This window comes from Pogoniulus pusillus, chromosome 19, assembly GCF_015220805.1.
Source record: "Pogoniulus pusillus isolate bPogPus1 chromosome 19, bPogPus1.pri, whole genome shotgun sequence".
Classification (NCBI taxonomy): Eukaryota; Metazoa; Chordata; class Aves; order Piciformes; family Lybiidae; genus Pogoniulus; species Pogoniulus pusillus.
Window position 1 is genome coordinate 13,931,782 of NC_087282.1, and position 13,918 is coordinate 13,945,699.

General features: G+C 44.6%; 1 protein-coding gene across 1 annotated transcript; it reads left to right on the top strand.

Annotated features, from left to right (window-relative positions):
• Positions 1-369: 369 nt before the first annotated feature.
• On the top strand, positions 370-12,719 carry PGK1 (phosphoglycerate kinase 1). The gene is made up of 11 exons (XM_064159388.1): positions 370-523; positions 3,221-3,271; positions 4,326-4,481; positions 4,596-4,740; positions 6,772-6,875; positions 7,606-7,725; positions 8,575-8,689; positions 8,983-9,162; positions 10,096-10,273; positions 10,542-10,640; positions 12,242-12,719. Exons 1-11 carry the CDS (start codon positions 459-461, stop codon positions 12,280-12,282), a joined length of 1,254 nt encoding a protein of 417 aa, XP_064015458.1. The 5' UTR covers positions 370-458; the 3' UTR covers positions 12,283-12,719.
• Positions 12,720-13,918: the final 1,199 nt, after the last annotated feature.

Genomic DNA, 13,918 nt, shown 5'->3' on the forward strand with positions numbered 1-13,918 from the left:
AAAACCGTTTGTGCGCTGCAGGTTTAGTTTTCATTCTTGCAGATTCTTAATCCCACAGCCAACTACAGTTAAATTCGTGGCTGGCTGCTTGACTGCCTCCCAGGACCCCTGTTGAGGAAGCCGCTGTGGACCACACGCGCATGTCCCCAAAGGGCACCGCAGCGGAGCTGAGGCGGAGCTCCACCGGAGACGGCCAGGCCAGCCTAGGCCGGTCCGGGCGGCTGCGTGTGGGACGTGACTGGCCTCCCGCCGCAGCCCGCCCTTCCGTGGGGGTGGGCAGTCCGCCGACAGGCAGGCAGCAGAACCAATGGCGACACGCGGCGGGCAGGGCGGCCCAATCGCTGGCTGACAAGGGCGGGACGCGCTGGGTGCCGGTGGCGCTGGCAGTCGCTGCGGCAGAGGTGCGGTTTAGAGCAGAGCGGCCCAGCGGGGAGGAACGGATCTGGTCGAGAGCAAACATGTCTCTCTCCAACAAGCTCACCCTCGATAAGGTGGACGTGAAGGGCAAGCGGGTCGTCATGAGGTGAGGAATTGGGGCCCAACGCACGTGTTCCATCCGGGAGGAATGGCCTGGCCGCCTCCCCTGGTGCCCTTGTCCCGGCGTCGTCGCTTGCCATCGGCCAGGCTCTCCCGAGGAGGGCTGGAGACCACGGGGGTTATGGCGGAGCCTCCCGGAGCTGGGGGGAGGGTGGGGAGCCCCAGCGGGACTACCCTGCCAGCCTTCGGCTCTGAGTGCGAGCAGGCCGAGGACGGGCGGCGAGGCTCGGCGAGCTGCCCTGGGGCGCGCCGGTTTCCCTGCGGATTTCCCCAGGCAGCAGCGAGCCATCTCTGTCCTCAGCAGCTCCTTGTCTGAGCCTGGCACTTTAATTTCTGTGGGGTTTTGGTTTCGTTTTTTCTCTCGTACGTCGAGTGTTGCAAAGGCCCAGTCCGTCCTGAATTACCCAGCAGAGAAACGTATCTGATCCTTGTGAGTGGGATGTGATTGATTGATGGGGAGGAGTGTAAATCCAGGCCTCCTCAGCCCTGGCAAAGCCGACGTGGACGATGTCCAACGCTGCCCGAGGTGCACTCTGGTGGGGAGAGAGGGAGGCATCGGGTACCCGCAGGACTGTGCTTTCACACATTACTGTGCTTGCACATGCCTCATCCACAGGCTGCTGGAGGGGAAAACCGTCCATTCTACCGTATTTTCTTTCAGGAACAGTGAAAATGAGACTTACTTCCTAGTTCTCTTCCTTCCTGCAAACCCGAAAGCATTGGAATAAAGAAGTCCAAATATGGCTCTAGACACCTCCCCACATAAAATAATTCTGTGCTTTGTAATAAGAATCAAAACGCAGGTATCAGCATGTCCGTATAAAACTCTGAAACGGGGAATTTATAGCTTATTTATAAAACATAAAAGCCTGCTGAAATAGCCTTCTGTTAGAATTGCTGCTAAATATTGGGAGCTAACGGCACCAAGGTACGTTGTGATACATCCAAAATACTCTTATTGTGGGATTCTTCGTTCAAGGTCACCATAGTTTTGCTACCACGTGCCTGTTATTTTGCTCAGTGAGTCAGCAGGTATAACAAAGTCATAAGTTTTCTTCTTTGTAATCTGTGTTAGATAACTTGTTCTTTTTATATTATCTTTCTGTTACCTAATTTTTAAGTAGTTGCCTAGAAATTTGACTACCAGAAACTAGCCTTAAAATGAGGGCTGAAGAAGCCGGCTCAGAATTTGCACGTGCTTCCTAAATCCAGTACAACAAAAGATCTTTTTATCTCTGTAACAACTGATTTTTTTTCTCTCTGACTGTTTTTTCCCTTTCTGAGTTGTGTCACAGGGAACAGCCTGGCTTTGGCAAAGGACAAGTTACACAGCTCTTAGTCTCTGATGGTTAATTAATTCTGTGAAGGGCTACTAAAACGAAATGAAGCAACAGATGAATTGCTAGCCTTTGTGTTTCCCGCCTGCAACTCCTTGGCTCTGAAAAGAGTCACCATGTGCTCTCAGTACTGTTGAATTCTATACCTCTCTGTCTTCTCATATTCGTCACAATTTTGGTGTGCTCATAATCTGCTTGTCTCCCAGTCCTGATTCCAGAGACAGAGGAGAAGCTGGGAATGGAGAGGAGAGAGGATTCAGGGGGAGTTTAGATTTCAGTTGTCTCTATCGAGGAGGAAGGCTGACCTGGGTGTTTCTTTCGTGGCTCTGGTGGCTCTGTAAAGCAAATTCTTCTAGTCTCTGTTTTTAGACTAGTGGCACGATAATGGCCTCTAGAATTAGTTCACTGCAGTGTGGGGCTAACAGTTCAATTTCTTTCTGCTCAGCTACTCCCGTTTTGCTGGCAGCTTTTTGGCTTTCTGTCCATGTATTCTCGTACTGAGCAAGCTGAAGGAGAATTGAAGCTACTTCCTGAGTGGTGTTACACTTTAATAAAGATAGAGAAGGATGGAGGGTAAACTGTAACACCCTGTTTTGCTTTTCTCCTTGTGATACGCTGTTACAGTCGATTAGCTGTTCTCTTCCCCAGCTCTGTGAGTAATTTCTGCCTCTGCAGTTACACAACACAGCTTCCTCCTGCTGAGCACGTGGACACAAGGTATACTAGTGAGAAATGGCTGGTGGAACTCCTCCCAGCCCTTCATCGTGGGGGAAGCTACCTCAGATCAGGTCTTCTGTGGAAATGTGATAAAACCACAGCACTGAGTTGCAGAGAGGTTGGCACTGCAGAGAACAACAGTTTGAAGTAGTGAGCAATAACTTGAGCCTTCCTGCTGGTCATAGTGCCCCAACCAAGTATTTTAGAGGCCTCATTAGAAAACACAATGCCTCTTTTAATCATTTCTTTCCTTTCCCTTAGGAGCTTCTAGCTGGTGATCTGAGAATGTGTTGTTGATGAAAAGGTTGTGGGGAGCTTGTTCAGTCTCAGCTTTATTTTCTGCTTCAACATCAGTACCACTGGGATCATTGAGTATCAGGATGTATTAGTGACACAGCTTCACTGAGCCATTCTATCAGGTGCTCTCCATTTATGCTTTGTCATTCGAGGCAGAAATTGGTTGTTACAGACTGATTTCAAAACAGAACTTGCATACGTGGCAAAGCTGACAGTCTTAGTGTAATTGTAATGTTCTTTCCTAGACAGCACCTTCACTAGCAGCTTCTCTCTCTCTTTGTAAAGGAAGCTTGTGGAGTGCTGAATTTTATTTCTGGTTGTTTTTTTTTTAGGGTTGACTTCAATGTTCCAATGAAGGATCACAAAATAACCAACAATCAAAGGTAAGCTATCATGTCCATCCTCTTTTCCCTCTGATTTTAGCCCAGTCCTGTTACCAGTCCCTGTAATGTTGTCATTGCTCACACCTTCTTTCAGACAAGGTCCAACAGTTAATTAAACTCTCTGCAGCAATTAGCAAGCTACAGTAACTACAAGATCTCTTCTCACCATAGCTGCTGTGGAAAGCACATAGAAAGGGCCTCTTAATTGTACAGATCTTAAACTTAATGTTTTAAAAACTATAGAAGTGTTACAACCATTTCACAACTACATCCCTTTGGCTGTGTGTGGAAACTTCCTGGATGTTTTAGTAGTATTCAGAAGCCTTTCTGCCTCCTGGTTACCTTGGGGTTGTGTTAACTTGTTGGCTTATGTTAGGGTAATCATTCTGGTGCAGCAGACAGACATGGGGTGTAGAAACAGGATATTAAATGTCTTGTCTGTCACCTACAGGCATCTGCCAGTTTTGTTCACCACAATTTACTCACCTTTCCTGTCATTTGTGTACTACTTCAGGATTACAGACTAAACCAGAAAGCCCAGTAAAGTTCAAGTGTGTCCTGGCACTTCTTACTGCAAGTAATCAGTAAGATTTATACTACAAAGTGCATTTTTACTTCTATCTTTTACATTGCATGGAAGAGAATAGTGAAACATGAAAACATTTTTTGGACAGAGAATTGTGTTACTGCTTTCTGGACTGTACTTCAGGCTTGTCACAGTGCCTAGGAGTGGGTTGGGTTAGCTCCACAGAGAAAGCTGTGCTCTGTGGGGTGTGGTTAGCCTCCTACATATTTTTTCTAGTAAGGGTAGGTTGCTAAGAGGCCCACCCATCCCTGGCTGGTTGTGATGCCCTGCTGCCTTTTGGTGAAAGGCTGAACTGTGTGAATCACCAGAGGTAGCATGAAATTCTTAAGTAACTGTTCTGCCCAGCTCTGGTGCTCCATGTCTTTTGTTGTTTTTGGGGGATAACTCCCAGCACTGTTGTGTCATTAAATCGCTGCCTGGTAAACTCTGCTTGAATCCTTTTTAATCTGTTCTTCTCTGCCCTTATAGAATCAAGGCAGCTGTTCCTACCATCAAGCACTGCTTGGATCATGGAGCCAAGTCGGTGGTTTTGATGAGTCACTTGGGTCGTCCGGATGGTGTTCCCATGCCCGAAAAGTTCTCCTTGGCCCCAGTAGCTGTGGAGCTTAAAGCACTCATGGGCAGGTAAAGTAGAAGAGCAGGGCAGTGTACATCAGACCCTGTTACTGCTCTTGAATGCTTTCTTTTCTGAAAAGAGGAGTCACTGGTAGGATGACAGCATGTATCTTGTGTTTGCAGGGAGGTCTTATTCCTGAAGGATTGTGTTGGTCCTGAGGTGGAGAAGGCCTGTGCTAATCCTGCACCTGGCTCCATCATCCTGCTAGAGAACCTCCGATTCCACGTAGAAGAAGAAGGGAAAGGGAAAGATGCTTCAGGGAACAAGGTGAAACCTCAAGCTAAGCTTTGTGAATGACTGCACTGGTTTTACTCCTTGTTTGCTGCAGGTTGACAGAGAGACAGCAGCCCGTGCAGTTCGCATATTTGCTCTTGGAACAGTGTTAGAGTTGCTGGGTTTGGTGTGTCCAACCATTTATACCATGCTGTGCAAAAGTCGCACATTGAGTCAAACTGAGTCATGTGTTGAGTCAAATGCACTGGATTTCCACAGTGAAACATCTGAAATGAAAGGCTACAGACCAATGTAGAAGAAGGAAAACGAAGCAAAACAGGGCTGTGCAGGAAATTGTCTGCTGCTTGTTAGACTGTATTTGGATGTGTCAGGAACAAAAATCAAGGTCTGTTCGAATCTGCTTATTGCCCTGATGCTGTAAGAATGATGCTTCTGTCGAGGTTATCTGGCTAATGTTTCAATGTAACGTTTAAACCTTCTGCAGCAGAAGGATTATCAAACCCTTTTATAAACCTGTCTGCTCTTATGAGTGGTCATCTAGAACCAGGCTGCCTTACACCTCTGACATTTTCTTGAAGGTCAGGAAGAATGCTTGCTCCAGACAGCTGCTTTTCGTAGTGGTGGTGACCCTGCTGACTTACACAGGCCTTGGCTCCTTTTGGATTCAGAGTGTGGAGTGGAATGCTGATATGGTGTGTTGCCCTTTATGGGCTGACACAGTAGCTTTGAAAAGTAGCCTGGAGAGCTACACAAGCCTTTGCAGATGGCAGTGAGAAACTGAGCAAGTCTGGAATTATTTACTGCTAGAACTGTGCCCCAAAACTAACACGGTGGCATGGAGAGGAATGGGGCAGGAATTTAATCTTCTCTGCGAAGCAGTCCCTTCATTTTATGCATTTCTGTGATTCTCAGGTTCTTTAGCTAGGCACATGCATATGGAAACATACACTGCAGCTGGAGTACAACAGGAGAGGAGCTGTTGGCTGACCTGCCTGTTGTCCTCACAGGGGTGAAAGTCAGTGCTGTGGAAATGGTAATGCAGATTACTGACTGGTGCTTGGAAGCTGGCTTTCCACAGCAGGTAGAAAAACTTCCACTCATTCTGTAATCTGTATAGTCCCTTTTGGCCTGTCTTCTACTCAGGCTGGGTGAATAAAAGGGCACCCAAAGCCATGCTGAACCCATCTGCTGAATAAGAGTACCTTCCTGCCACCATCTCTGTGGTGTCACATATTGGGCCAGGCACTTGGGATGATGAGCTGATAAATCAGAAAGGCATTTGAAGAGGTGGTCACTTGAATGCCAGTCTGGGCTGTCCTCTAGGGGCAAGTGGCTGTAAGCTAGGTCTGAGCAGTCACTGTCGGTGAGCTCTGCTGTCTTTTTCTTGATGGGAAAAAAACAGGAAATTCATGAACTGTCCCAAAAGGGTATGGTAGGATGCTTGGAGAGTGGAGAAAAAGTCTTTTTAAGAGAAACGCATCTGTTCTTGCTTACTGTGTGCTAAGCTTATCTGCAGCTTCCTAGAGCTGGCTGCTTTCACTGTGGCTCATTGTAGTGTGCAGGTTGTTTCAAAGTTAATTCTCAACAATAACTACATCCAGTCTTTCAGAGATCATCTTTTTACCCATGGGTTTTGGAGACCACATTTTTCTTCTTCAGTAACCAAGTCTGAGTTTATTTAATCTCCTCCCAGCATTGCTGTGTCTCTACACACTGTTTATACGGTACCTGTGTTCACTACACAAACCAGGGATCTGTTGGAGGGTAACTGCAAGATTGGAAGTGCTGCAGTTCATTCCTGATCTTTTGATGTACTAGAAGTTTGTAGTGGGAACAGTCCTCAGGCCTGTGATAGCAATCACAGGATTTTATTGTGAAATGTAAACTTTTTTTGTTGCCTCTGCAAGACTGGGAAAGAGTTTATAAAGCGCAGTGACCCACAGGATGAACTATAGTCTTTCCAGCTGACTTTGCTTTAGGTTTATAGTTGAATTGCTGACTTTGACTTTAGCTTCAGCTCTGTGTGCCTGAATAGCACAAACTTGTCATTCTTTCTTGTTTTAGATCAAGGCTGATGCTGCAAAAGTGGAGGCTTTCAGAGCTTCTCTTTCTAAACTGGGAGATGTGTATGTCAATGATGCTTTTGGAACTGCCCACCGTGCTCACAGGTGCGTACCTGCTTTCCTTCCACAGGCAGAACTGCCAAATGATGTGTGCCACGGAAACACGCACAGTGTGCTTGCAAGGGCTTTTAACTGCCCTTTGGACTTATCCCATTATCATTCTGCTGTGTTTGTTCCCAAACAGTGGGTTCAGTGGAGGCAGCTGTAACTGCTGTCTGCTCTTTCAGGATGGCCTCTGGCAACAGGAGGCAGCCAAAGTGCTTAAGATTTGCATTGACTTTTTAGGCTTTGAAGATACAAAAATGACTTGCCAAGAAGTTGTATAAATTGTTCTGCAATTGCAGCAGATTTCTTCTCTGAAAGATTAATAGCTCTAGATTGATCATTCTCATGGAGTATTTTTAGATACATTTCCTTGCAAACTCAAGTGGTCCTCTTTGAGCTTGACTTCATAATCCATTGCTATTGGAGGAGATGTGTCTGCTTTTGCTCTGCTTATTTGTCCCTCAGCATTTTGGATCACTGATTAACACTACACATTTCTTGCATGCCAGTATGTCTATGCAAAAACTGTCAGAAAGTGTGTAGTTGTCTTACCAAACCAGAATAATGGAGTCCTTTGTGTTTCCAAGCAGATGGTAGCTTTCTCATGGCTGCAGCTGACTAAAGGATTGACATTTATGATGTTGTGAAACAGGGTTGGGAGGTGGGGTGATGGTGTTTTGACCTATATTGGTCTTTTCTTCCCTTCCTCACTCTAACTTTTATTCTGCAGCTCCATGGTAGGTGTTAATCTGCCCCAGAAGGCTGCTGGCTTCCTGATGAAGAAAGAACTGGATTATTTTGCTAAGGCCCTAGAGAGTCCAGAGAGACCCTTCTTAGCAATTCTTGGAGGGTAAGACTCAAAAACATATTGACTGTATTTAACTTCCCTGTAACAAATAAAGAGCTATTTTGGCTCAGTTCAAACAACTTTGGTTCCTTTTAACTGTACCTACAGTTCATATTTTTAGGTAAATCTTGAGATGTGGATTTGAAAAGAACTAACTGACCATGCACTCCTGTGGTGATACTGTCAGAGTCTGTTCATCTTATCTCCTGGCCTTCTACATTCCCAAAACTGAGATAGTCCAGAGCACTTTGTTGTACAGATGAAGCAGAAGAGCTGTTAGATAGACACAATGGCCCTGAGACATTGTTGGTGACCTTTCCTCCAGGGTTCAGAGTACAGGCATCACGCAGGCTCAGCACTGTGTAAATAGACATGGCCTGTCCTTATGCAGTGGTAACCTGTAGGTGGATTGGCCTCTGCTCTTCCATGGAGCTGATGTGCAGAGAAACTTGGAGGTGCAAAACCAAGTGACTGCTTGCCTGCAGAAATATTTTCCCCTTGCTGCAGTTTTTTGTCACGTGCACCCAGTGTAGTAGTTCTCTGACAGTATATTTTAGCTCATAAGGTGGATCTTTGCTGTCAGGGTGCCAGAGCACTGCCGAGAGAGGTTGCGGAGTCTCCTTCCCTGGAGAGAGTCCAAGCCTGCCTGGACACTGTGATCCTAGGCAGCCTGCTGTGAGTGACCTTGCTTTAGCATGTTGGAGGTTGGACTAGATGATCCCCAGAGGTCCCTTCCAACCCCCACCACTCTGATACATACTATCTTAGCTAAAGATTACTGGAGAGTGAGTTCTATCTGAGGAGTTTTTGGCAGTGGCTATGTTATTAATTCTCTTCCTGCTCTCTCACCAGAGCCAAAGTTCAGGATAAGATCCAGCTGATAAGCAACATGTTGGATAAGGTCAATGAGATGATCATTGGTGGTGGAATGGCATTCACCTTCCTCAAAGTGATCAACAACATGGAGGTATGAAAAGAGCAATATGTTATCTGTTCCTAATAAAGAAGACAGTCAGAATGTCTCTTGTATATTCTGACACTGTATACTGATAACTGGCTATCTGTACTCTGCGGTAGGGAGCACTGACAGGTTACTGGACAATTGCATTGCAAAAATCAGATTACTGCCCACGTCCACCTAAGGTGCTTTGAGAAACAGTCTTCCAGAATTGCTCTCTGAGCAGTTTGGCCTGATTGCTGCTAGTGTCTTCTGTAATGACCCGTAGCTAAACAAACACTTGTCTTACTTTTCCCAAACAGATTGGCAACTCTCTGTTTGATGAAGAGGGATCAAAAATTGTCAAAGACCTGATGGCCAAGGCAGAGAAGAATGGTGTGAAGATTACTCTGCCTGTTGACTTCATCACTGCGGACAAATTTGATGAGAATGCACAGACTGGGGAAGCCACAGTGGCTTCAGGCATTCCTGCTGGCTGGATGGTAGGTTTGAGTAGGCAAGGGACTGAAAGAAGTAGCAAGCAGCAGTGGGATGGGAAGGACATATCTTGAAGGAGTAGAAAGAGCGTTTGTGATTCGTTGTAAATGTTTCCTTCAAGCAGTGTAGAGTGTATTGGTTTAATGAAATGTTTTGTCCTGGGGATTTTTAGGTCTAAAGTAGGTTTCATGAGATTTGGATTTAAAGAGCAGAATTCTAACGTTTTCAGATCTGAATGAAGTAGAAATCCCATTTATCTGACTAGAGTTTAAGTAGCATTGCCTGAAGTTTCTAACTAAGGCTTTGGGCATCTGACATTGATGTGAAAATCATGCAATCAGAGTGATTTGAGTTGGAAGGGATATTTAAAGGTCATCTAGTTCAACCCCGCATAGCAGACATCAGGGACATCTTCAATTAGAGCTCATTGCTCAGAGCCCCAGACAGCCTAGAATGGTTCCAGGGATGAGGCTTCTACCAGGTCCATGGGAAAAATGGTTTAGGGTCTCACCACCCAGTGTGATTATTTTTTTTTCCTTCTGCCTAGTCTAAACCTCTTTTAGTTTACACCCATCACCCCTTGTCCTGTCACATCAGCCCTGGCTCAAAAGTCCGTCCTCATATTTCTATATCCCCATTTAAGTACTGAAAGGCTATAAGGTCTCTCTGGAGCCTTCTCCACCAAACCTATCTCTCTTAGCTTTTCCCCATAGGACAGGTGGAAAATTACTTATTTGCACTGGGAAGATAAATACCACACCAGTCTGTAGCCTACTGCTGCAGCAGCTGCTGGCAAATCCTTCTATTCCTCAGTATCCAGTGCAGATAAACTTGCTTTGTGTCCAGGGGTAAGCAGGAAGCTTATGAGGATCCCAGTTAGGCATTGGTGGTTTGAAATGAGGGTCAGCATTAAATATATCTGTGGCTTTTCTTACTAGGGCTTGGACTGTGGGCCTGAAAGTGTGAAGAAGTTTGTTGAAGTTGTGGGAAGGGCCAAGCAAATTGTGTGGAATGGTCCAGTTGGTGTCTTTGAGTGGGACAAGTTTGCCAAAGGAACCAAAGCTCTGATGGACAAAGTGGTAGAAGTGACTGGAAAGGGCAGCATTACTATTATTGGTAAGTAGTTGCAGATGTTTATTCTTGTCTTTCTAAATGCAGCAAGGAAGTGTCTGCATGCCAGTACCATGATAAAAATACTTGTCAAATTGTTCTTCTGTCCTCACGTTTTTCATCTGTCTTTTGGCTTGGACCTAGGGCTTTAAAAGATGCAGGATGTGCTAATGTTGGTGTATTTGGGAGCAGGAGTAGCCTGTAGCTATGACCCTGAAGTTGATCAAAAGCTGAATTTTTTTCATGCATCTCATTGATTCTGTTGGTACCACAGGTGGTGGAGATACAGCTACTTGCTGTGCCAAGTGGAACACTGAGGACAAAGTTAGCCATGTCAGCACAGGAGGTGGCGCCAGCTTGGAACTGCTAGAGGGTAACTGCTCTTTTATCTTAACTGGTTTGAGCAATTCAGGTTGTTCTGGGTGCTCTACCTTGTGTTGATATTCTTTTGTTCCACCACTAGTAATGAGCTCCTCATTGCTTCTTCTTTGTTGTGGTCTTAGAGGAAGAGAGGTGAGAATATTGAGTATTCTTGTAAACAGGAGAGAATGCACTTCCAGAAAGCAAAAATATTGGTATACAAACTGAAATGACCTTCAGAGCAGACTGTCTTTTGTAGCTGATTCCCTGAGACCTGCTAACCACTATTGAAAATGCCCCGTTTTTATTAGGGAACTCTCATCAGAATACCTGGAATTTTTGCCAGAAGGCTTCTTTCCAGCATGTGTGAAGCTCCCCGGTTTTGGGGAGCCCCCTAGTGATCACTTATAAACCTGCAGAAGGGCACTTGGAATTCTGAATGAGAGAATTTACAGCGTTCTTCTGACTTGCTTTGAGTTTTCATTTCCTCTCGTAATTAGCTGTTTCCCAATATGTGTAAATTATCTAATGCTGTCAGCTCCACTGAAGAAGAGGAACTGCAGTACCCTGCATTGCAGCTGTGAGTTTCCAGTGGTTAGATGGGAGACAGAGCTTTTGTTTCTGTTGCCTAGGGAGTGGTGGTAAAGGGAAAGAATGCAGATGGCTTGAAGGAAATACTGTGCAACCAATTTATTCAAAAGGACAAACTTGTCTAAGTTTTGGCCCAAAATGTGGGTTTGTGTGTGTGATCTTTTAAATGTAACGGAAGTCTGGCTAATTAGAAAACCTTCTGAAGTTTGAAGAAATAAAAAGACAAAAAAACCTATCCCAAACCCCAGCAAACTAGTGGGTTGTGAACTGTTAAAATTCAGTACTGCCACACAGCTTGAGCATTAGAAAGGGAGATTTGCTGAAAGAAAAGCAAACCCCAAATGGTCTCCCTTTATTATTAATGTCAGACAAAAAGGTACAAATGCTATAGACATTGCATTTCAATAATCTGAGCCCTCATATTCAGAGATGAGCGTATTACCTGCTTCTGTCAGCTGGAACGAGGCGCGTTAATACCTAAAACTGGCTGATTTAGACTTAGTAAAGAAATAGACCTTGTAAGCTTTGTTTCTTTTTCTTAATTATTTCTTAAAATTTCCACCACACGCTCCAAAATTCTATCACATTCCACTGGGCACTGAGGGAAAATTCAACAGCTCCTGAGAGCAAATAAAAAAATCTATTTGCCATCCAGTTAATGGAAAAAGATCTTAAGTGTTTGAGGCTGACCTCAGCAGAGATTTGGGTGATATTTACCATTGTTAATTGGGAATTGACGACTGCATTAAGAATGTCTGCTGACATAGGAGTGCAGAGGTACTTGGAATTCTCACTGCATCTCTAAAGGGTTCAACTCTTCCACACTAAATGCCAATGTGCCTGCAGAGCCACACAGGAGTTCTTGTAGAGCCAAAGTTTGCCATTTTGGGGCTACAATTTCTGATATTTCCTTTCTTCTCTTTTTTTGGTATGTTTAAATGTTGCGATTGCAAATGTAAACCTTATGTTTTAGAGGCCCAGAAGGGTTGTTAACTTTACTGCTATTTTTTTAACTTCTAACAGGTAAGGTTCTTCCTGGTGTGGATGCCTTGAGCAATGTGTAGAGGAGCGTGTATGGCCCCACTTCCCAGTCTTGTGCACAGCCCCTGAGATTCAACACTTCAACGCATCTGTATTCCAGCTCTGCAACAGGCAGATCACAAAATGTAAACCAAAACCGGGCAGGCTTTGAGGAGAAGACAGCAGAGATACTTTATGACTGCAGTTTACATGATGTGGATTTGTCCACTGTTCTCCCACTTGAATTAACGTAGTGAGTTTAAACCGTTGTTGTGAATTTAGAGTGTATATATTTATATTTTGCCTTTTCAAGAGATTAATCCCCATTAGAAATGTCTGTTTCTCAGAAAGGAGTGCACTGTTTAGCTTCAATGTTCTTCAGTAGGCATTTCCATCACTTGACACGGTTCAGAAACAAGAGGGGACTCCAGTTTTTTGGAGGCTGATTGCAATAGCTGCTGAATAAACATATTTAAAGTGCTCTCAGTTTGTATGTGGTCTTTCTTTCAGATTTTTAGAACTGTCTATATTAAAATATTTTCTTCCCAGCATCAGAAGTTGGAGATATTTTTCCTTTCTGCACTAATTGGAATATTTCTAAATACCATTTTGAGGACCTGTAAGTGCTCGGTTGTTGCTGAAGTGAACTTTGTTGGTAAGGAAATGTTACAGATGTGCTATTATGTTAGAACTTCGATGCCATCAAATGCTAATGTAAGATGAAATTTTGAATATGCAAGTCTAGTAAATAAAAAACAAATGTAAAAGTGTTTCTTCTCTAGAGAACTTGCCTTACAGTAGGCAAATGATGAATCTAAAGAGAGGGAGAACTTTGATGATAGTGGCAACTTAAGTCTGAGCCACTGTAATCAAGATGCAGTGCACCTTTGCTCAGCACTAAAAACCAGCACAGTGAAACGCCACAGCTGGATAACTTCCATGAGTTGAACAATGTACCCCGAGGGCAGTGAGGCACTGGAACGGGCTCCCAGGAGAAGTGGAGGCTTTAATTGTGGATGTGTTTAAAGCCGGGTTGGATAGGGACATCAGCAACCTGGTCTAGTAGGAGGTGTCCCTGCCCATGTTGGAGGGAAAGGTCCCTTCCAGCTCAAACTATTCTATTTAGGGGTGTGTGTGGCTTGAGCATGTTGCAGAATTGGAAATGCTGTCAGCAGAGGACCACCCACCTGGTGCAAACATGAAGTAGGAATTTATATTTTTAACCATCTGGCATTGGTTTCTATGCTTGCCGCAGGACCCAGAAGGTGGGTCATGATGGCCACAGGGTGGCTCTAAACCAAAGGAGGACTCCAAGCTCAGACTGGTTTCTGAGCAGCCAAAAGTGTGTGTTGGATTATGGTCGTGGGTCTGCTTGTAACGGCCTGAATAATATAAAGTAGCCAAGATGGACCATGGAGAGAATCTTTGAGGTAACCAGTAAGCCACAACACTTAGGTTAATTTATACATACATCAACAAAACAAAACAAAAATATGTTCTACACAGAACCAGTCTAGTGCCAGATTTTGCTGTCAGTGGGATGCAAATTCAAACCCAGTAACGCTGAAGTTAAACCAAATAAAGCTGTGTATGAGAGATATACACTTTAAGGCTACAAGTGACTATTGGAAAAACAAAAAACTCAAAATAATGTAGATGACTGCAGCACTGTGGTTTCCT

Bases quoted from the DNA above. Each gene is read 5' to 3' on its own strand.
- PGK1 (XM_064159388.1), top strand. From the start codon at position 459: ATGTCTCTCTCCAACAAGCTCACCCTCGATAAGGTGGACGTGAAGGGC. The intron at 4,482-4,595 runs GTAAAGTAGAAG...TTGTGTTTGCAG, and splicing joins CTTAAAGCACTCATGGGCAG to GGAGGTCTTATTCCTGAAGG. The intron at 6,876-7,605 runs GTGCGTACCTGC...TTTATTCTGCAG, and splicing joins ACTGCCCACCGTGCTCACAG to CTCCATGGTAGGTGTTAATC.